This window comes from Mycteria americana, chromosome 2 (assembly GCF_035582795.1).
Source record: "Mycteria americana isolate JAX WOST 10 ecotype Jacksonville Zoo and Gardens chromosome 2, USCA_MyAme_1.0, whole genome shotgun sequence".
In the NCBI taxonomy this organism is placed as follows: Eukaryota; Metazoa; Chordata; class Aves; order Ciconiiformes; family Ciconiidae; genus Mycteria; species Mycteria americana.
The window spans coordinates 154,614,258-154,635,893 of NC_134366.1; the positions used below are offsets into that span (position 1 = coordinate 154,614,258).

The 21,636-nt window shown below is 40.6% G+C and overlaps 1 protein-coding gene and 1 long non-coding RNA gene across 16 annotated transcripts in view; one reads left to right on the forward strand and one right to left on the reverse strand.

The window, feature by feature from the left end:
* OXR1 (oxidation resistance 1) overlaps positions 1 to 21,636 on the forward strand; it is a 442,087-nt gene that overhangs the window by 255,901 nt on the left and 164,550 nt on the right. The window contains exon 1 of one of the 14 annotated variants that reach the window (XM_075495125.1): positions 11,231 to 11,290. The exons of 10 other annotated variants lie outside the window; for them this stretch is intronic. In XM_075495125.1, the coding sequence (XP_075351240.1) occupies positions 11,257 to 11,290 (34 nt within the window). In that variant the 5' untranslated portion in view covers positions 11,231 to 11,256. Of the gene's footprint in view, positions 1 to 11,230; positions 11,291 to 19,178; positions 19,458 to 21,636 lie in introns of those variants that run through there. 3 more of the 14 variants (XM_075495128.1, XM_075495126.1, XM_075495129.1) reach the window with 3 other exon arrangements.
* Positions 8,641 to 19,832, reverse strand: LOC142406343 (uncharacterized). 2 transcript variants are annotated; one of them, XR_012774547.1, is made up of 5 exons: positions 18,219 to 19,832; positions 17,051 to 17,102; positions 14,280 to 14,360; positions 10,488 to 10,550; positions 8,641 to 8,855 (listed from the first exon to the last, which is right to left on the reverse strand). It is a non-coding gene; the product is annotated as an uncharacterized LOC142406343 (long non-coding RNA). The 2 variants fall into 2 exon arrangements; XR_012774548.1 differs by lacking the exon at positions 10,488 to 10,550.

The following is a 21,636-nucleotide window of genomic DNA, read 5'->3' on the forward strand; positions in this document are numbered from 1 at the left end:
TTTAAAAAAAATCCTCTGGAAGGTCAGTTACAAAGGCAGAGCTGCATGTGTGAGCTGCTTGGAAATACAAAATTCTGGACAGTTCTTCCTGAGGGGTTCCTCATTTTGAGTTCAGAGCAAGATCTGGTCTGTCTCTGATGTGGCTGCAAGGAAAGATTCCCAGATGTGGAAATGACTCAGAGGAAAAATGTCTAGAACATCGAGAATCCTTTGCACTTTTCCAGTTCTTTCACAGAAATGATCATATATGTTTATGGATACTGGAGAAATTTCTCTAAGTGTTTATTTATCCAGGCAATCTTTTCCAATCCTGTCCTGCCCTCCAAGGGGCCAGGGACAGAGCTGTACTGCCTGTGGGTTGAAGAGCTGCCCAGGAGAAGGCAGTGCAGTCAGTTTAAGTTTGATGACAAAAGTTAGAATAAAAATTGAGGATGATCCTTGGCTTTAGCTGAGTCTTCACAACTGACACTGAGAAAAGCCTGAGCCATGGGGTGACTTGCAGCTTTGCTAAGTTACGTTATGTACTAAGTTATGTATGAGCATTTGGGTATTTCTTTTCGGGTTGTGCCATTGTTGTTGCCACGTGTGGCATCGGTTTCTCATAACCCATGTGGATGGAGGCTGTGAGCCTCTCCACAGAGGTCAACTCGTCACAGTGCCAGCGCAGGATTTCCCAAAGAGGAATGGGGAACACTGAAATGTTCGTGCTTCCTCAGCAGGAAAATGATAGTCTGGTCAGTCAAGGGCCAGATCAGGGGGCTTTCTAAGCATTGCTTGGGGGGGAGGGCAGGGGAGAAGAGCGGAAAAAACCAGCTCAGTGTCTGTGTCCTGCTGGGTCTTCACCTGCTGTTAACAAGTGCTGGTGGAAGGTGGGAGGAGGGTGTCCCCCCACTACATTATGTTTCCTACATTGCAATTGGAGCTGTGTCTTCCAGCACACTTTGGCTGCTGCAAAGAAAGTTAGTAGAAAGAATTGCTGTCATCAAAGAGTGTGCAGAAGACATAATTCCTGCTCCAAAGTATTTTTAAAATCTGAGATCTCATCTTATAACCTAAGATGCTGCAAAATTGCACCATGTTATGTTTCATCACTGCTGAGATTTTTTCTTCTCTATTTTTCCTTGTCTCTCATTTTTGCTTTCTTATCATTCTCTCATTCTCATTCCAGTAGGCATGTACTGTATCACAGCAGTGCCTGAAGAGCTGTTTATACAATGTGAGCAAAAACCTACTGCAAGGAATATGTAACTTTAAAAGTAAATCAGAAAACAGAGAGGGGAAAAATAAAGTATTTTCTAGGTAGTCAGATGAGGCAGGATACATGCCTGCGGTCACAGAGGAGGAGTCAAAGATTGGACTTAGAGCTTCAGTAAAGTATGAAGAATTACATTTCTTAGGCTTCCTGCAGTAGGTGATGTTATTTGTGAGGAGATCCTGACCTGCTCATTACTCCTGGAGATCACCTTCTCCTGCTCAGGGGGTTCCATCAAAAACAGAAGTGCGGGAGAGAATGAAGTGCCGTCTGTGAATCCTTCATTTGCACTAAGAAAAACCTTTCAGAAGAGCAATAAAAATTGCATGGGCATGCTTCCTCCTTTCTCTTCTAGTAACTGTGCCCATGCCTCCACTACCCCCTCACAGGATTATGTATGAAATGTGTCATATTGTGAAATTTTGTGTATAATGAGGGAACTCTAATGCTGGAAGCATAGACTGCTAGAGAAAGTGGTCTTTTTACCAGTTCTACTCTTTTTCCTTAAAACTCTCCATCTCTGATATTTGTGATTTCAGTGCTGTGTGGATTTTCAGATACTGAATTTCCACACCTCAAAGACTTGTTATAGTCTCCTTTTTGTCTGCTCACTGCTAGGTTTTCCTCGTTCCATATAAACAGAAATTTGTGAGCAGTGGGTTAGAATCCATCATGGAAAGAAATGCTCTGGAAATAAAGTAGCTAACTGTACTTTTTGTGCCTTTCAAGGACATAGTTTCTTGTGTGCCAGAGAAGAGGAACCAGTGAGTAAACAAAAAGGAAGAAACAAAAAAGTAAGACCTCCTGCACTCCAGACCATGACAAAGATAAATGTGAACGTAAGGTCCATCGTGTGGCCTGAATACTTGCCAAAACAATCAGTCCCTTCTATGGCTGCATACTGGTATTACTGGCTTGCAGAATCCCCATTAATAAAGGGTCTTGCATAGGAACCAATAGCAAGGTACAGTGTTGAACAGATATCTAGTGGAACATTCTTTTAAACAAAGTTTGACAAAATGTACTATATTTAGACTTGTACTTTTCTACTGTCAAAACGTTACATCTCAAAACTCTGCAGAATGCCCTCAGGGAGACACACGTTTTTGTATTTGGTAAGGAGGCAAGAAAAAGGTGTGTCTGGCATGAACAAATCTTGGTCAAATTTTACTTTAATTCTTCTAATGCATGCTGGGTTTGCTCTGAAAATAATTAATGAGAATGTTCCCCTTTCACTTTTCTCTTGATTAACCCTCTTCTGCCCAGGGTACTAGCCAGTTTATTAACGTTTGGAAATATTTGTAGTGGAATAAGAGAAGCAAAGTGCAGGACTTGCAGTAGCACCACAGGGCTTCTGCTGTAAAATCTCACGGATCCCCACTCAGTGCTTTCCAAACATCTCACCCTGTGCTCTTCAAACAGCCTCCCTCTTGACCCAAAACCAAAGCTGAGTTAAGAGTGTGACCGAAGATGCCAGAAGAAATTGGTTCAGAGCATCTTTTTGATTTTTGACCATGCGCATTCACTAGATTCATGGGCCTTGGAGTTAAGCCATTACACCAGTGCCATCTCCAATCAAGTACTTCTGCACTGGAGGAATGTACCAGCATGAGACTGCCCTTTAGAGAAGTTTCAAGAATATGATTTGTAAAGCTAACACCAGAGATTGTACCTTCTTAGAGGTCAGCAATGCAAGATTTGTTCCTGTACGTATAAGTATTCATTCAGAGTATGTGAATCATGATACTGTGTCCTTTCTTCAGAAAATCATATCAGATGTGGTAAACAACTGCTTCCTTCACTTGTTAATTTTGTCCTGCAGAACAATAACCATGGGCTGTAATGGAAGAAACAACCTTAAATGTTCACGCTCTTTGTCAAACCTTTTTAACAGTAAAAAAAAAGGCCACAGAACTCAATTTCTTGTGAGAGGAATGGTTCTTAGCGTCTTCCCCCCAGTATACCCACTGAACGATCCAGTACACTTCATATTAAAAGAGATCAAGCACGGCCAAGTGTTTTAAGAAAAGTAGCCTTTAAAGATGCTATTTGATCCCTAATACACATTTTGGTAAGTGTCTCCTCAATGCAGCTTCAGGCACTTCATGTGTATCTGTATTATCAGCTGTATAAAACTATTATTATTAGCTCAGACAGTGGTTATGTGGGCAAAGAGACTGTTCTCATCAACATGGATATCAAAGACAAGGGAGGGAAAAAAATGAAGCATTTAGCATTATAACTCTGAAAAACAGCTTTACTTTGTTCATGGCAGGTAACTAAAGTCTCCTTGAGAAAACTGGGTGAGTCAGGCAGTTTATTACTGTTTTCTAGTAAAGCTGTTTTAATTGACAGCCATATTTTGAATGGGAAAATTTGTTCTTTTGAGATTGTTTGTACACTTTCTTTTTAATATTTTGTTCAGTGGTTATGTAAAGAATAAGATTTCCAAGTAGGCAGTCTGCAATTTGCTTATTGTCATACATGAAAACACTTTGCCACTTAGAGTTTTCTGCTGACTCCTTGCTGTGATAGTTTGATCAGTTATTAGAGAAATCAAATGTTCTCTCCCCAGCACTGCAAGAGCTCAGTCTCAACTTGTGTAATGCCCTCCTTTCACTGAGTGCACCATATTTTCATTACAGAACCAGCCCACTGAACATCTGAAAACTTAATTTAGAGAAGTACAATGGCACTAGTTAAAATATTTCAGATGTTTTATATAAGTGAAACCATGAAAGAGGACAAAAAACAGTTCTGAGGAATATAAATTACTAAACTACAACAGAATCAATTGCATGCTAGTTTGCTGTAAGTAATGAAGTGGCTCACAGGATCATTCAACTGCTAACTAATGGAAGGAGAATTTATTGCACTTACTGATAACTGTTCGCTGAAATTCACTTCTTTTTTTCCCCTCCTAAAAACATGACTACCTGTAACAGGGAGTAAATGTAAAGAGCAGTATCTCAGGTAAGTTTGGGTGTGGTTGAGTGTCTATCAGTATGAAAGAAAGGAGGAAGAGCATCATCTGAAAATGGTTTGGAGATCATCCCTATAGATCTGTTTGCACTTAACCTTAGACTAATATTTGAATTTTCTTCTTGAAGCATGAGTTCTGGAAAACAAAAGGCAAAGACCTTACAAACAAAGCACTTTCAAACACTGGAGATCCGTCTGAAGATCCTGATGTTAAAGAAATCCAACTCTGCATTATATATGTAGATAGCAATAAAATATTTTTTTATGGAGTGCGTCTTGATTCACAGCAGGGCTGACTGGCCAGCATGGTTACAGTTTAATTGCCTCAGAACTTCTGCAAGATTCTGTTTGACACTAAGCCTAAAAAAGTGTTAGAAGAGCTGTTCATTTAAAGGGGAGTGACAGAGAATGTAATGGTACTAACATCTGCTTGTATGAACATTTTTGTTAAGAAAAGGGAAAAATGAATTTTGGGGGAGGAAAGGACAATATTGCTTTGCAATAAAACAAACCATAGCTGCTTTGCTTTCTAATATTTATAAGAATTTCTACCCTCAAATGATGCAAAATGCCTTTGTGAAATGCAAGAGGCATGGCAGACCACAAAATTGAGCAAGATCTTCCTATCTGCAATATGCCATGGCAGTCTGTCCTCTAAGGTCTAATTACCTCTTTCAAAAGACTTGCGTGATTGTGCAAGCTGCACACAATTTCTGTTCCTAATTCTTTTTTTTTAGGATAGTAATGCTGATACTTGAAGAAATATCTTGATATCCAAACAAATGGAAAAGCATTTAAACAGTCAAAACACTGCTGTGGATATCAAACATGTGTAATAAATTGTGTTTCCCAGCACAGAATATCATCCAGGCTAACCACCCAGAGATGCTGGTTTGTTGACTGAGACACCATTGTCCTGAGTCAGACCAGTTTACAACATGGAAAGACAGCTTCCACATCCAGACCATTTGGGTCATAGTGTGTCATGGGTAGCACTTAGTTATGGTGAACACAGATCATTACGTTGCTCCTGAAATCCCTTTTTATATCACTACTAGAGGCTTACTCCCCTCTGCTATTTCATTCAGTAAAAATCTTTTCTATGCATCTGTGAAACCACTCATCCAGGGCCCTGCAGCACTTGCAAGGTTGTTTTGCAGGCTTACCTGCAGTCCATGTAGGAGGGGTGGGGAATGTTTATAGTACCAGCAAGTCCTTGTGTCATCCAGTCTGAATAACCTTGGAAAGTGAATGCTATAGCTTGTGCTCCCTGATGTCATCGTGCCTATTAAAAGTAATATTGAATGTTAAATCTGTTGAGAAATAGTGAATTGTAATGTTCTGTCTACAAGTTCCAATTGACCTCAACATTTTTGATCACATAAGTAAATACTGCATGCATAAAAAGCATATAAAGCACACTTTATAAAATGAGACTTTTTGCTATCTTGTTTTCTACCTGCTGTCTTAAAATGTAAAGGCAAAACACTAGTCTTCACAAAAAATTAAGGAAAGGCCAATAGTATTCAGTGTAAAACTTACTATACATCTCATTTGAAAGAATACTGTTTTTCTGTGACTTATAAAATAAAACACATCTGATACTAAAAGAATAATAGCTTGAAAATATTTAATGCCAGAAGTGGTGTTGAGTTTGATGTCCTTATGCAGAGAATGCTGAATACAAATTACATAGTAAAAAGCCTGGAAACTTTATGGTACTGAGACTAAAAGAATTTTTTGGAGGAACATACCTCAATGTAAGAACTGCTCATTACATATAAATTTAAAATGTGTATCATATGAAAACAAGTGGTGCATTTACATTAAATAAAATTCTAGATATATTTATTAAGGTTTCTGACAGTTGAATTTCATAAAAACGGAGAAAATACAATCCCCTTAAAAAACACAAAGAGTCAAACAGTCAAATAAGGAAGTATATACAAAACAGAATAATAATGTAGAATATTCTTAATCCAGAGGACATGGGAAGCATGGAGGACACTAAGAATTTAAAATATTTGTAGGTGAGGGGATGTTATGCATCTACTAAATTGTACCTGCGATGGCTGTATTCACCTTTGAGGCAAAATCATTTCATCAGAAAGGATTTTGGCATCAGGAAGCCAGGATGACTTCAGTTTGCAGGAATCCAATTAGATTATGAATTGTTTGGCCCACTGGTTTGTTTTATATCTGTGTATTTTAAAGAGCCAAGTACAATCTCAATGCCAAACATGCAAATTCTCTGCCTCCCTTCACTTTTCCTAGAAGTGTTGAAAACAGAAGTCAGAATAATGATGGTATTTATTAAAATACTTTATTCATTCTGGTAATTCAGAATAATATCTGATTCCTGTGGTCTCCTGTAGGATCTGCAAGGGCTAGTTCTGTGCTGTCGCTCCAGTTACACTACGCTGCTGAGCTATCAGAAAGATGCTCTAAAAATATGGCCAGCACTCTCCACGTTATCCCATACTGTCCCATCAGCAACAAGTGTGTCAAGAGAGAAAATTTAGTAGCAGTAAGAGAGGTAAGGTAAAATGTAGGCTTCTACCCATTGATACAGGTGGTAGTTGAACCAAATCGATAGGCAGTTTCTCAAAGTGCTGAGCAATCAGAACACCTGAGTGTTGGAAGCTTAAGTCACAACTGATCACAGCTGTTCGGCACGGTCCTCAGATTTCTCTCTGTTTGGGCATAGAACACAATTTTGGGGGAAAAAATTGTGCTTATGCTCATAGTCTCTGTGCTTGGCCAAAGAAAGCAAAGTAACAGCTCCTAGTGCTTTGTGCTGTGCATCAACAGTAAGAATATCTTCCGTCTGACTGTGTTTTAAAATTATTTTAGCTCAATCTTGTACATTTTGCAAGTAGGAATTTTGTAACTTATTAGAAGACTGACTCTGTCACAGTTGTAAGACTTTGGCAAGCAAATCTTGGGTATTGCTGCTGCTGTCTTTTGGTAAAGTATCATATTCTGTTTGGTAAGTCATGTATGAGTAGACCATTATACCTGATGATAGACTGTTTCCAGGTTCATTTTTTAAAAAGATGAAATATTCATACTGGGTTACAGGCTTTTCTCAGTAACACTCTCTTCTGTAGGCCACTTAATCTCTCAATTGTAACAGTTCTGTTTCTCCTTCCAATAACTTTGCATGACAGTAAAAATATTTTGATTACAAAAAATTTAAAATATGGTCTCTCTTCCCAAAAGCCCTGAATTCTGAAGATTCACTTTAAGTTTTGAAAACCAAAGAATCACTTATGTCTGCACGTGGAGGAAGAGTGCTGTGCAACTCCTGTGCCAACTATTTGTATTACAGAGTGCGAAGCAGCATCTGTGGAGTCAGGGCGTGGGCAGGCTCCTCTGCCTGCCTGCCAGCAAGCTTGGCAGTGCAGCTGTGCCAGCACAGAGGGATATTTGTTGTGCTAAATCTAAAGCTGCTGTAGGATACATTCTCTGCCCTTTCAGAGTCACAGTTTGCTTCTCAGGCCAGTCTACAGCCAGTATAATATAACCAGGATGTTTGGCAAAATCTGGTGGTTGTCCTTCGGTTCTTTCTTTTTTCCACATTTGCTTTCCTTTGTAGAGCACAACTTCAGAGCCCTTAATGCTTAGACATTTGAGAATTTCCTGACAGTCCGTTTGGATTCTTTTCTATACAGGTTCCTGACTTTGCTACTCCATACACTTTATGTTTATGACGCCTCTTTAAACAAAGTTATCAACGCTGGCAGTTGGTGAGAATTCCAATTTTCTGGATAAGGCAACTGAGATGGAGAAGCCACACCAACTTCTGTTCACTTCAGGAGATTAAAACGGGGAGAAAAATGAAGGCAAAGTAATAGCTTTCCTCCCTTTGTGCTTCAAGATCTGTAGCACTTGAGGTGTCTCGTATCTCTCTCAGCCCCCAGACCTGTTCTTCTGATCTTCCTCAGTCTGTAGAGGTCACCCCTTCACACTGCAAATGACCCAAGGAAAGAACTTGTGGAGGACTTCTGGTTCCAGAGCAAGGGGACTGGGACAGTGTCATGGCAAGTCCTAACATCAGAATGGCTGGGTGGGATGAGGTAAAGGTAATGTTTTGCTCACGTCCAGCTTAGTATCCTGTTTCCCACAGTGGCCAGCAGCAGGTGGCAATTAGGGAAAGAATACAGAAAAGGACAAGTATGGAAAGATGCTTTGCTGGTATTTCCTCTGGGCTTTAGGCAGTCTGTGGCCTAGGAACTTCCAGAAACCAGTCTGTATCTGCATTCTTGTGCTTAATGGGTCTTGATGGACTTTGTATGAATTTTTCTAATTGCTTTCTGAACCATTCATAGTTTTGGCATACACAACATCCTGTGGTAATGAATTCTGTGATTCAATTATGTTGTGTAACAAAATGTTTCCTTTTCTTTAAATCTTCTTAGCAATTTCTTTAGGTGCCCTTACTTGTCTTATCATGAGAAATGGTGAATAGTTTTTCTCTGATCTATTTTGTAATTACCTACATTGTATTTTTAAATCTGCTTTCCTAGAGAGAAGCAGCTTGACACCTTTGTTGCTCTTCTCAGTACATTTTCTGGGTATATTGCATCTTTTTTTGAGACAGGGTGACCAGCAGTACAATCTATATTCATGAGAAGAATTTAAATAGTAGTGTAACTATATTTTTCTAATAATTCATATTTATTTTGCCTTTCAGATGTCTGTTGACTGACATTTTCATATAGCTCTTTACTAGATGGTAATAGCTCATTTAAAGCTCATCACTATGTGTATGTATAAACATAGTTATGCACTTGGAGGAAAACTTGTCTTTACTCTGCATTTATTGACAGTGAATTTCACCCGCCATTTTGTTTATGATCTGTATTATGAAATAATTTTTAACTTTTTTCAGTAGATTTGACTTTCCCACATAATTTTGTATCATCAGCAAACTCCACCAACTTCTTGTTCTCTCCTCTTAGCCTAATAATCCAGTAAGTTGAAAAGCATGGATCGCTGTTGGGCTGCACTGATAATCTTTCTTCCTCTGTTGTGAAATCTGACCTCTTGCTTACTGAACTTTAATGGATATTAAATGACAAGCCCTCTCATCCTACAACAGCTTCATTTCCTTAGTGAGGGACCTTGTAAAAAGCTTTCTGAAAATATAAGTACACAGCTTTCAACTGATTATTCTTATCCACATGCTTATTGACTCCTTCAAAGAAAAACTATAGATTTACAAACCAAGACGTAAAAATTTTGTTGATACTTTGCTATTTTACTTATCCAGCTGTCTTCTAATTCTGTTATTACAATTTAATTTCTTCACGAAGTCTTGAGTAACACCAGAGGTCCTTTACTACCACAGAGCCCAACAAGGCTTTCTGTGCAAAAAAAGGAAAGTTGCTGGGGATCTAAAACAAGTCTAAAATATTGAAGTTTTTTTTTCAGAATTGCTTTCAGGCTCCTAATAAAGATTATATTTAATTACAGCAATTAAGAATCTGTCAGCACTACTGAACTTCAGAATGAACGGCTTGAAGAGACAGATGAGAAAGACCACAACGGCATGTTTAATACTCTCTATTTAAGAAGAACTGAGTCTTTGTAATCAACCAGTATTATGCTGGGTTACTAATACAAAGTAAGCAATTGCATTTTATGCAGAGTGAGACTTACTTATATTGCCCTGGTTTCCTGCAACAGCATCAACATCTCAGCACTCAACACCACTACCTTATTTCTGCACCAGTGCATCATGCACCCAGCCCAGCTGATTAGCTGGACTAATAATTCAGGACTGGACTAAAAAATGAGACAGTTGCACTACACTACAGTTAGGGTACTGTGCTACTAGAAAGCACACCTTTCTTCAGTAACCTTGAGCTATGAACCATACCCAGTGCAGGACTTTAACATCAGATTAGCAGGAACTTGAGAGGCAAGTTCCATAGTTATTCAAATATCTGAATTTTTCCTTTCATATTTAATAAGAAAACCGATCAAGGCTAGACAATATTTTTTTAACCCCATCTTTTCTCAGCATCACCTTTCCATTCACTGAGGTTTGTTGACCTTACCAAGGTTCATGGCTAAACCAGTACACTCTATATATTTCCAACCTGGAACTAGTATAATTCATTAACATTAGGACCTGTAGTTGGGAGAAATAAGCTTTTGACTTCTGCAAAACACAGCAACCTGTTTCCTTGATGAGAAGCATGTTACTAGTGCTTCACATTTAACCACTGTCAGCCAAATCACTTACCAATTCCGAGTCTTGATCCTGAGGCACTGGAGTAAAAAACCTTGATAGATAACTGGTAATTACCTATCAAAACAGTTGTGTTTCTTTGGGATTTTGTACACAATATATGTACACAATATTTCATCCTCAGATGAAATATAAGGAGACAGTGAGATATGCCATTAGGCATTCTAAATGAAGCCTACAGAAGAGCCCATCTAAACAAATTGAAGGAAATTAATCAGAGGCAAATAGGATCTGTAAAGCTGTGTATGTGCATAGGTTCTCAATGGTGTATACAGCATTGCAGCAAAATGTGGCTGAATGCAAGAGAGACAACATACTGCAAATCATTTCTGGGGAAAACTGTGTCAGTAATCAAAGACAAGATACTAAAATGCGAGAGAGAGGCGAGAGTTAAGCTGCTAAATCTTAGGGGAAAAACTAATGTGTATAGGATACAGTTTCTTAATTCACAGATAATACAGTAATGGACAGCCTTCAAATTATTTAGCTAGCTAGAAGCAATGTATTTGATTTTTGAGGATAAATTGTAGTAATTATCCCCAAAAGGACAGAGTGAGTAACCATCCACAAGTTTTCTACATGATATTATGGGAGCAAATGAATCAGGCATATGCTTGTGATGTGGTGCCAGTGGGGGAGGGAAGGAGAGAGAGACCAGATGTTCCTTAAGAAGCAAGATTTAACAAGAAAGAAAAAGCAGAACTTCCTCCTAATAAGATCAACATACTCCTTCTTGGTTTTCATTCAAAAGAAAATTTCAGGAATGTCCTGCACAGATTTAGATGGCTCAGGAAAAGGTATGTACAAAAGGCTTTCATACACTTACTTTACTTAAGGAAAACAACTACAAAAACAGGTAGCAAAGAATGGAACAGAATTCACTCTTTTTTAACTAATCCTTAATCCTAGAATGCACTGCCTAAGCAGGAGCAAGTAAAATAGAAGATCAGTAATTCTTATTACAAGAATAGAATTGCCACCAGAAGGATCAGCTGTTGCCATTAGCCTTATTCTGGCTCCTGATAGATTCTGATTTTGACCCATTTATCTAAAAAATATCACTGTACTTCAAATGGCATTGCTACTTAGAACTGACATTATGTGACTGCTCATCAGCTGTCCTTAAGTCTGCTTTTTCCAGGTGTCTGAGAAGAATCATTTTGTTCAGATCCGTTAAAAGGATCCTTGTATCTTAGATATCTTCATGTCTGAAGGTTGTAACTAAAACTCATAACCTGTAACTAAAAGCCATGATGTTTTCTGAATTGGAAACTGATCTGGTGCCAAGTGAATATAATGGGAGCATGTGACAAGCAGTCGATATGTCTTCAGACAGAACCTGTTCATTATATAGAGTCACTTCAGTGATTATTAATGTGAGCTTTTCCCCCCAAGACAGGACTACGGCTTTCTAAAGTATGTGGATCTTGCTATAAATATGAGGAATACAGCTGGTCATGAGGTGGCAAGACATTGATCACAAAGCAGACATTTTTTGTGTTAACAATCTGAATCAATGCTTTGATTTGAAATCTCAGTTGTGTTATGATTGCTTAGTCTTCAGAAATGGTGTACAATGGAATTGAATTTTAACAACTCTATCCTAGCAGAGGGACCCTAGCAGAGGGACCAATCTGGCAATGTAAAAAGGTCTATTGTGACTTGGAATCTGGCTTTATTGTTTCTGAGCAAGTATCAGTAACCTCCTTACAGGGATACAGTACATTAACAACATGATAAGCATTTAATGAATGTTAAGGAAAGAATAGTTACAGTTATACTGCAAAAAGGAAAAAAAAAAGGATTAAGTCAAGACTGTTTGCCTAAGATTCAAATACCTGATGAATAAGCAGTTTTCTGATCACCTTTCGTAAGCAATTATCGTTTGCATAATTTATGCCTCTGGAGGATGGGATTAGCTAGTAAATACTACGGAGTCATCAATTATACTGTCAGTGTTTTCCACATTCAGTTTCAAAACACATGATGAAAGAATAAAATGTCAATGAAATGATGACATGAAGACAGGGAGACATCTGTGTCTACTGAAAATTAACTTTGTTCAGCTAGTGTTATACCTAGTGAGCATCCTTAAACTGCACGGCTGTCTGTATGTGCATGCACATGCATCCATACCTCTCAGGGTCCAAATTAATTTTCATAAAATTCCCTGAACAGAACAGAATATTCTGTTTATAATAAGCCACTATTGACCAAACAAGTACGAACTGAAGACGTGGAGGTCATTTCATGTTTATTTGATAAGGTAGTCTATATATAGAGCTGTGTAATTGCAGTTGAAACTAAAGTTCTGCCATAAACACGGAAAAGCCCCACTATGATATGCATTTGTCCTCAAGGCCATATTTGAAAACTTCCGTGTTGATATCTTTGGTATTCTAACAAATGCTGACATGATATGTTATTGTAGAATGGACCATTTCAACATCTAAGCAGAAATATTATACTTTGGGAAAATAAGAAAAAAGAAAAACAGATTTAGTTTTAGAATATAAATTTTTGTAATGCTAATTCTGTCACTGCTTTTTGAAAAAAACTTCTAGCATAAATAAGAGTCGGATAGTGACTATGTGATAAAATTTTTCAGAGAAAATGGGGAACTGCAGGCAACAAAAGTTGTTATTTACCTGAATCTCTGAAAATTCAGATCATATGCAGATGAAATTTGGTGCTTCCAAAAGTGTCAAAAAATTGTGGCATGCTTTTGAAATCTGATCAAATTATTTTGCAGCATGAGGTTAAGTGTATTTTATGGAGTAAAATACACTCACTCACTTCACACTCACTTCTGTTGAGTTTCATATGCTTAGTATGCATTTTTGTAACTATGCTATGTATGCCAGTACAGAACACTTGTGAATCAGTTAACATTTTTTTCTGTTTCAGTAATGTCCTAGATTTGATTGTACATTTTATTTGTATGGTGTTCCTATCTTTACTATCTAATTTAAATTATGGTATGAAGATTTTTGAAATCTGGCTAGAAAAGGAAAAATTGCTTTCTCCTCAAAGGTGAAAAGGACTTGTTGGGCTGTCCCAAGTATAAATAGTCTGACTTGGATTAGGTTAGATACCAACCTAACAAACAAAAACATAACATTTATGTAACTACAACCTATTATCAGAACAGACAAAGCACAAACAGGTCAGATGTTGCAGTGGCATCTGACAGGAATGACTTGGCCTCTTGAAACTTTTTAGATTTGATAAGACAAAAACTAAACACATTGAATGTTACGGTACTGAAATATTATTAAATTAAACCTAAGGAGCCGTGCTTAGGACTGCATATTTTGATGCTTAAATGCATTGTAGGGGGAGGCTGAGGTGCCCAAGGTCCAAATGTTCTCCTCAGCCTGGAGAAACCTAATGTCTAGTTGTGCTACCTTTATTTTATACAGCTTCTACAAAAGGAAATGAAAGATTTATTGAGCCAGATTTGAAATACTAATAAAGCAGGAGTTTGATTCCATTTTCTACTGAGAAAGCAACTCCCCTAAAAGAGATGCTGTAATGGTTTCCTATCTTTTTCAGTGTTATTTCAAGAATAATCAGATGCAAATCGTAACCTATACTTGAAATATCCCACTCCAGAACCAAGGACTGCCAAATTCCCTTGTTCCCCATGTTTATTCTGTCTTGTCCTTTCAACGTGACATTTTCTGCTGAACAGTGAACAGCATCAATGGTCAAGGTGGAGACTGGCCCCCATTTCATTCTAATCTTACAGGGACCTGGTTAGTAAAAACAGAATTATATCCTTACCTGCTGAAGTTTGAAATTCCAGGTTTACCACCTCTGAGGCTAGTATGCAGGTGACAGCTTTCTTCTTGCCAAGTGTCTAATCTGAAAAGAGGATGTGGTATTGTGAAACCTGTATGCACAGCCACACCTAACCCACAGTTCTCTGTGAAGAACCTGTTTTAAACACACCCATTTACTTAGTGTCACCTGGTTATCTCTTTTCAACTTCTCCCAAATTTATAGTGACACTGAATTGCCCTTTGGAACTATTTGGACCTTCTTAATCACAAAAATAGATTTGTGCAACTGTTTTTACTTCTTGAACTGCGTACTTCCATACTTCATCATTCAAATTAGTGGGTTCATATGGAAATATGCCTGAGAATGTGGGAGTTCTGCATGCCTCAGTTCTAGTCCCTCCTTCAGGGACTGCATGTGCATTCTGCATTGTATTTAATTTTTACTGAAACAGCATTGGAAACAGACTGCAGTCTGTTCTTCTGTGTTTTAAAAGTTTAGCTTTTTCACTAGAAAAAAACAATTCCTGAATTATTTTACATTACTAAAAATAGGTTTCATTAAAAATTAAGAGAGAAGTTAGGCTTTTATGCATGTTCTAATTCAAATCCCCATTTTAGGCACTCATTATAGGTTTTGCAACCACATAAATGGTAGGGTCTTGACCAGACATGGTAATTTAGAATACTTAACAAAGGCATACAGCATCCTCATAGCATCACGTGCCTTCAGAATGAGTAAGGAAGCTTACATGAGGCATTTGGTTCAAACTGTCAAAATTACATACTTGCATATGGGTTGCCTACATACAGATGAACACTGGCTGATTGCCAAATGACTGACATCAAGATTTTCACCTCGGAAAGCATGTACAAACCTTGTTTCTCACAAAATAAAATAGGGGGTTTGTGCTTGGGCCTAGTGTACTTTTGCCTGCAGCTTGGTAGCACTGGAAATTTGGCAAGGCGAACTGCAAGAGGCCCATATCCTGTACACCAGGCATGTGAAGTGGCCAAGACCCAAGGAAGCTTGCACAGCATCTGCTGGCGTTTTGCCTGGATTAGTTGCTGCAATTTGCACTTATTTTCACAAGCAACAAATCTGTCCCCAAAGAAATGATAGGTCGCTACCACTTGCTGTGTTTTTATCTTTTTTTTTCTCCTTTGAAATACTTTTAGATATAATTCTATGTTCAGACCTTGGAAATAACATTCCTCATTGTGTCCTTTTCTATTTGACCATAACTGATCCTTGTTCTCTCTTCCCTACACCACCAGTTCTTTTAGGATGCAGCTCAAGCAGCTCTCTGCCTGCTCTGGTTTGGGACTTTGGGATCTAGCTGCAAGACAAGGTTGTGCCTTTATTTACAGCAACAGATTAGCATAATGTGTTATTAAGTGTTGCATCATAAACGCAGACATATTCTGTCAGACATTTCTGTAGCTACTGAAGATGTTTTTGTGTGTAATACTGATATGAAGGTATACGCTCCACTTGTGCCACAGTTTCACTCTCACTTCCAGCTAACATACATTGAAGACAAAGAGGCTGGCCTGCAACTTCCTCCTTCCCTTTCTTCTCTTCCAGCCACTTCTACTCTTCTGTTGCTTTGCAACTTGTGCTTCCACAGGGGTTTACACACAACTCAACCAGATCTGGAGAGCTAACTGGGGGTAATATTAACCCCACAAAAAAATAAATATGTTTAGTTAGTTTTGACTAAACTAAAAGATACTTTTAACTGGATCAGCTTTACTGCACAGTTCATTCACCTGCCAAATGAATGCTTGTGCTCACGCTGGTAGCACAGGAACAGGCACAAGCAATTAAGAGCAAGTAGGACCAGCTCTTTCCTTTGGAGGGCCAGTTTTAAGTGATTGTAGAATTACAGAGATACGCTTTATGCACTGATACCACAGGCCATAAGATAACCCTAGGAGAGATCCTTGTACATTCAGAGATCAAATACAAACTTGTTAGCCCCGCCTCAGCAAAATCCTGTTGTTTCTAGACATTGACGACATAAAGGCAGTATGATCAAGCTTCTGTAAAGCTGTTCAGGATCAATCTAAGTGTAAAAAATTATTATAAATATTGTAGAACATATTTATATTTGTTTTAGTTTTATGGCAAAAGGGACACACATTGCTTATGTATGTAGAGTGTATGTTGCTCCTACCAATTAAAAAGTTGAGGAATGCTGCAAAGCTTTTCAGATAGAAATGTGGACTGTAATCTTAAATCTCAGTATATTAGATTTTATAAATGACACAGGATTAAGCCTGGTCAGTTTTCAGACGGAAGATCTTTGTCAAAAATCTTGCTGTCATAGGTGTGGCACAAGTAAGTATAAACAGCATCTTAAAGCTCATAATAGTACTGCTGGATGTTTGTGTTGAAGATGCCTGCTGAAGTAGTATAGCTCTGACTATATTCTTCAAAATGTAATAATAATAATTGTATTACCTCAATGCCTTGAAATTTTATCAGTAGTCAATAAGTGTCACACATCTTAAAAAGAGTAGTATTGCCTTTTATGAGCACAGATACCTAAATCTTGTTTTTATAGTTAAGACAGTTCAATTGAAGAATTTGTTCTTCAAAGTAAAAACATTGCTAAATGGATGCTTTTGAGTATGGGCAATGATTTTCAATACTATGAAAATCGCATTGCAGTAATAGGTGATCATTTTATACTTCGGTTAGACTATTTATGAACAAAGCAGATGAAAGCAGCTAAAATGTAACAAATTCATAGTTATCAAAACATTTACCTTGAATACTTCATAAAAATGTTGGCTGAATCTGAATCTGTAGCCTCTATCACTGCAATATAATGATAAACGCTGCATAATATGGGCTTGGAAGAGAAAAAAAAGAACTATTTCAAACCACAGAGGAAATACATGCAATCAATACAATAACAGAGATGCGTATGTGGCTAGAATACTGCTGGACAAGCCAGCTCAAAGTTTCAAAAGTGCTGAGCACCACAGCTGTAAACTCATGCGTGGTGCAAAGACGTAGGTAAATTTTGCCTAATATAGAATCAACAGGGCAAAAGACCAACTATAACTTCTTAACACCAGAAACACTGTAATGAAATGAAAACTAATTACAGTGTTTAGGGCAAGACAGATCTGGCAGGCAGAATAGTTTATAAACTAAACATCTAGTGGTACTTAGACCATGCAGTGACTCTGCAGTTCCTGATTTATTCATTAGTCCTGGAACAGACAGATTACACATCCATTTCTACTGGCAGGTTTTGGGGGGAGGGAGGGAGGGAGGGAGGGAGAGCTAATTCTGCTGAAAATTTCTTCTTCTGTTTCAGTGTAAAGGTTTTACTTGAAAAAAGTCTTGAACATCATTATCTCCTGAGCAGGAACTGATTTAAGTAGGAGAAAGGTTGATTCGAGTGTACTGTTTACATGAAGTAACCCTCAGAAATCAGCACTCCAAAATGCTGACGTTAAACTCTGATTTAATTGAGCAGCTGCTAAAAGTGAATAGGAGTTGAGATAGCTCAGCACTTTGTTCCTCTGTTCTGCATGTACACAATAGATTTGGCTCAACAACAGCATTTTTTATTAAACAATGCTTTCATTTGCAGCTACATGCAGCATATAATTGCATCATACTCTGATTAGAATATAAGCACATTAGCTTACAGTTCTGCGTTCTTAAGGCACAGGTAGTAAATATAATATGGCTGTTCTTCCAGCCTCCGTATGTGCAGAATTCACATCGTAAGGCAGATCTTAATCATGAGATTCAATGCCTGAGACACTTCTTTCTCTGTTAAAATGTAGAATCACGTTCTAACTTTTTATTTCTTCAAACCTTAAAAGTTCCAAGAATTGTGAGGACAAAGAATGCGAGGATACAAATGAACACCGCAAATCAAATGTCTTTTTCAAAAAGGAAGAAACATTTGTATACCTAGGAAGTTCTGCTGGAAGACTAAACTGACGTAGTCAGTTCAAAGGTTGAGCCAGGTACCAACGTTGGCAGACGCTCAGAGGACTGGCTGGGCTAGCACAGCGAGGACGGTGGCGTCCCAGATGGCAGGAAAGACTGAGAGCGTGAGCGATCAGAAGCAGAACAGCAAAACCACACAGTGACACAGCTGGTCTTGTTTTACAGTTACAGTGGTAAAACATCTTAATATCCATGACTGTGAGAAAATTTAAAAGTAAGAGATTGCCTTGATTCTTGATTTTCATGCTTCTTAGTAAAGGGAAGCTGAGACACGAAAGCTAAAAGTTAATAGAAAGCTTCACAGCACATCGTTGTAAAGCAGTGAGCTTTCACAAAACAAAACTAAAACCCCAGGCTGCGGATAAGTTCATGAAGATGTACAGGTGGCCGTGAGCCTGCCTGAGACTGAAAGGAAGCAATGTCCCCAGTGTCCTGGTGACAGGGGCGGTAAGGAGAACCAGGCGTCCACCGCTCCTGTTCACGGCCGTCGTGAAGCCGCCCTCACGGCCTACACCCCTAAAAGCCGCCTCTGGCAGCAGACGGGTCACCTTGCAGCACAGGGAAGTTTGGGAGGCCTGCCTCTCCCCTCCGCGGTCCTGTGGAAAAACAAGGAACCTCCGAAAGCTGCGGGGCGGTGAGGCAGCTGCGGGGCGGTGAGGCAGCTGCGGGAGGGACGTCCGACTGAGGAGACGCTGCCTCTCCGCCGGAGGGCGGCCGCGGCCTGCGCGGCAGGCGCCCGCACAACCCCGCTCCGCGCCACCGCGGCCCCGCACGGCGGCCCTGCCCCGGCCTCGGGCACGCCTGTGGCGGGGCGGCGGCCTCAGACCCCCGCGGCGCCGCGGCTTCGGCCGTCACGGCCCGCTCCCCGCACGGCCCCCGGTCGCGCCCGTCCGCGCCCAGCGCCGGCGGTGGCGCCGCGGCCCCTTTAAATGGAGGCGGGGCCGAGCCCCAAAGTTTGCACAAGTTGTGGAGCGGGGCCGGCGGCCGCGCGGAGCTGCGTGTCCGGCCCGGCCATGGGGTTCCCCGGCCGTTAGGAGCCCCCCGCCATGGACTACCTCACCACCTTCACCGGCAAGGGAGGCCGCCTCCTGCGCGGCACCGCCAGCCGCCTCTGGGGGGCCGTGCCCGGCGGCCTCCGCCAGGTCCGCTTCCAGGATAGCCGGAGCCGCGGGGCACCGGGCCCCGCCGAGCCGGCGCCAGGTACTGGCGGGCAAGGGGCCGGGGGAGGCGGGGGGCGGCAGGGGCAGCGGACGGTCAGGGGCCTCCCTGGGCACCGGGGTGGGTTTCTCGCCCCCTCTGAGCCTCTCTGGAGGGCAGCGAGCTCCGGGGGAAGCGAGAGCGTGCAGGAGGGGGAGAAGGTCCCTTCCCCGGCGGGGAGCGGCCCGTGGCTTCCCCGCCGTGCCCCTGGCTCGCAGCCTTGCCGAGCCGTGGCAGGGAGACCTATAGCGGGCTGCTCCCCCCTGCCTCCGGGGCCGCGCCGGGCGGCTCTGAGCCGTAGCCGATGGAGGAGGAGGCGGCGGTGGAAGACGCGAAGGGAGGCGTGGGAGGGCCGGCACATGGGCCACGGCCTGCCTCGCCGCGGTGCCCGGCCGCCTGCCCTGTTGCCGGCGCCTGCCTGAGGGGAGGCTGCGCCCCGACGGGGTGCACCAGAAGGCGGGTCTAATAACAAAACCCCAGCTTTGCTCTTGCTGCACGTCTTCCTGATTTCAGTGGTAGTACTACTACATTTACTTTCATCACCTTCCCCCGGCTTTCCTGGTACTTTTATTGACCAGGGTGAGGGAAACCGACTGGAGGACAAACTCCTTGGTTCGAGATCTCCTTTGTGTACAGAGCGGTTTCTGCCTCTCACGTGCTCCTGAAGAACAGGCAGTAGTACTTTGGAAGTAGGTTTGGTGATGGTAAGGGCAGAAGTAGTACATCTGCCTTTCAGGGGTCACACAGGTCCCTCAGGAGACAGTGACTCTTTTTGTCCTGTGTCTGGGAGCAAGAGGGCTGCTTTTGTCACCCCCTTTCTTGATAAAGTCGTTGGGCTGTAAGCATGGGTATTGTAACCTACTCATCTCAAGTGAGTATTCAGATTGGCAAGAAATACCATGTAAACTGGACGGGTGGACAGTGAATGTACACAGACTGTGTATGCAGGAGAGGATGGGGCAATAAGGACTCTAGGGACGTAATGCTATTGATTGGAGATTAAAAACAAACCATGACATAACTAGTAAAAACAGTGTGGTCTAAGGACTGCTTGGAAAGAAAAAGACATATGAAGTTAAGTTTGCGAAATGCTTTATGAAAATCTGAAGAGCAGTATACAATGAATAGTAAATCTTTTTCTTTTTTTTCCTGTTTCAAGAAGCTCTGTGATAGGCAGATGATTGTATGGTTGTCATTGTGTATAGGTAAGGTTGAAGTCAGGTCTCTGGTAGGTAGGTCTCTGAAAGGTAATATTTAAGACCATTAAGTTTCTTTGTTACTTTAGGCTATTTTGGAGGAGTAGAATCGGGGTTTTTTTATCAAGAGAAACAAGATCTGCTACTTGCTGTAGTAGGCAAGGCAATAGGAATGCTTATGCAGTCTGTCAGATGTAGATGATGTCTCCTTGTGTGCTTTGGATCACACTTCTTACAGAGAAAGGATAATAGGTAACCACCTATATTTACAGTGCTACTCTTTCTTTCTTGGTTCCATGTCCCTCTCCCCCAAGACATACAGGGAGAGAAAGAGACAGTGACATGTTTTTCAGCAGTGAAATGAAGTACCTTGAATGAGGTCTCAACTAGCCTTTGACAGTTTGTAGGCAAAGATTACTTGTACTCTTTTGCAGAAGCAAAATGGCAGTAAAACTCTGCAGCATCTTCTGGTCTTTTAATCGGTCACAAGGCCATGTGTTCGGCTGTTAGTCCAAAGCATCTCCTGTGATACATGTGATTTCTTGGAGGGAGAAGCTCTCTATAACTGTTCTTCCCCTCTTGCTCTAGGACAAAGGATTAACTTGGACTGCATTATAATGTTTTGGTTTTTCCCTAGCTTTGAGCAGGAGGTGTATTTCCTCAGATACTTTAATAACGTAATACTTAAAATTTGTGTTAATGAAAAGTGACTTCAGTTCCGGAATGTGGGGTGGGTTTCTGTGTATATAGAATTTGATGTGCCTATTTGACAGAAGAACCATTCTCTGGGTTTTTCCTAACCGGGGCAAAGCACAGTGTGCGAGGCAATTAGATTCTGGTTCTCCCATGCTGTCTTCTCCTTCACGGGGTTTCTATCAGTTATGGGCAGAAACAAATTCTTGTGACTGTAGAATTCTTCTTCTGGCAAGCATTTTGCTAGCTTTCACAAACTGCCTGTGCCCTGGTAGTGGGTGCTGTGGAAGCTG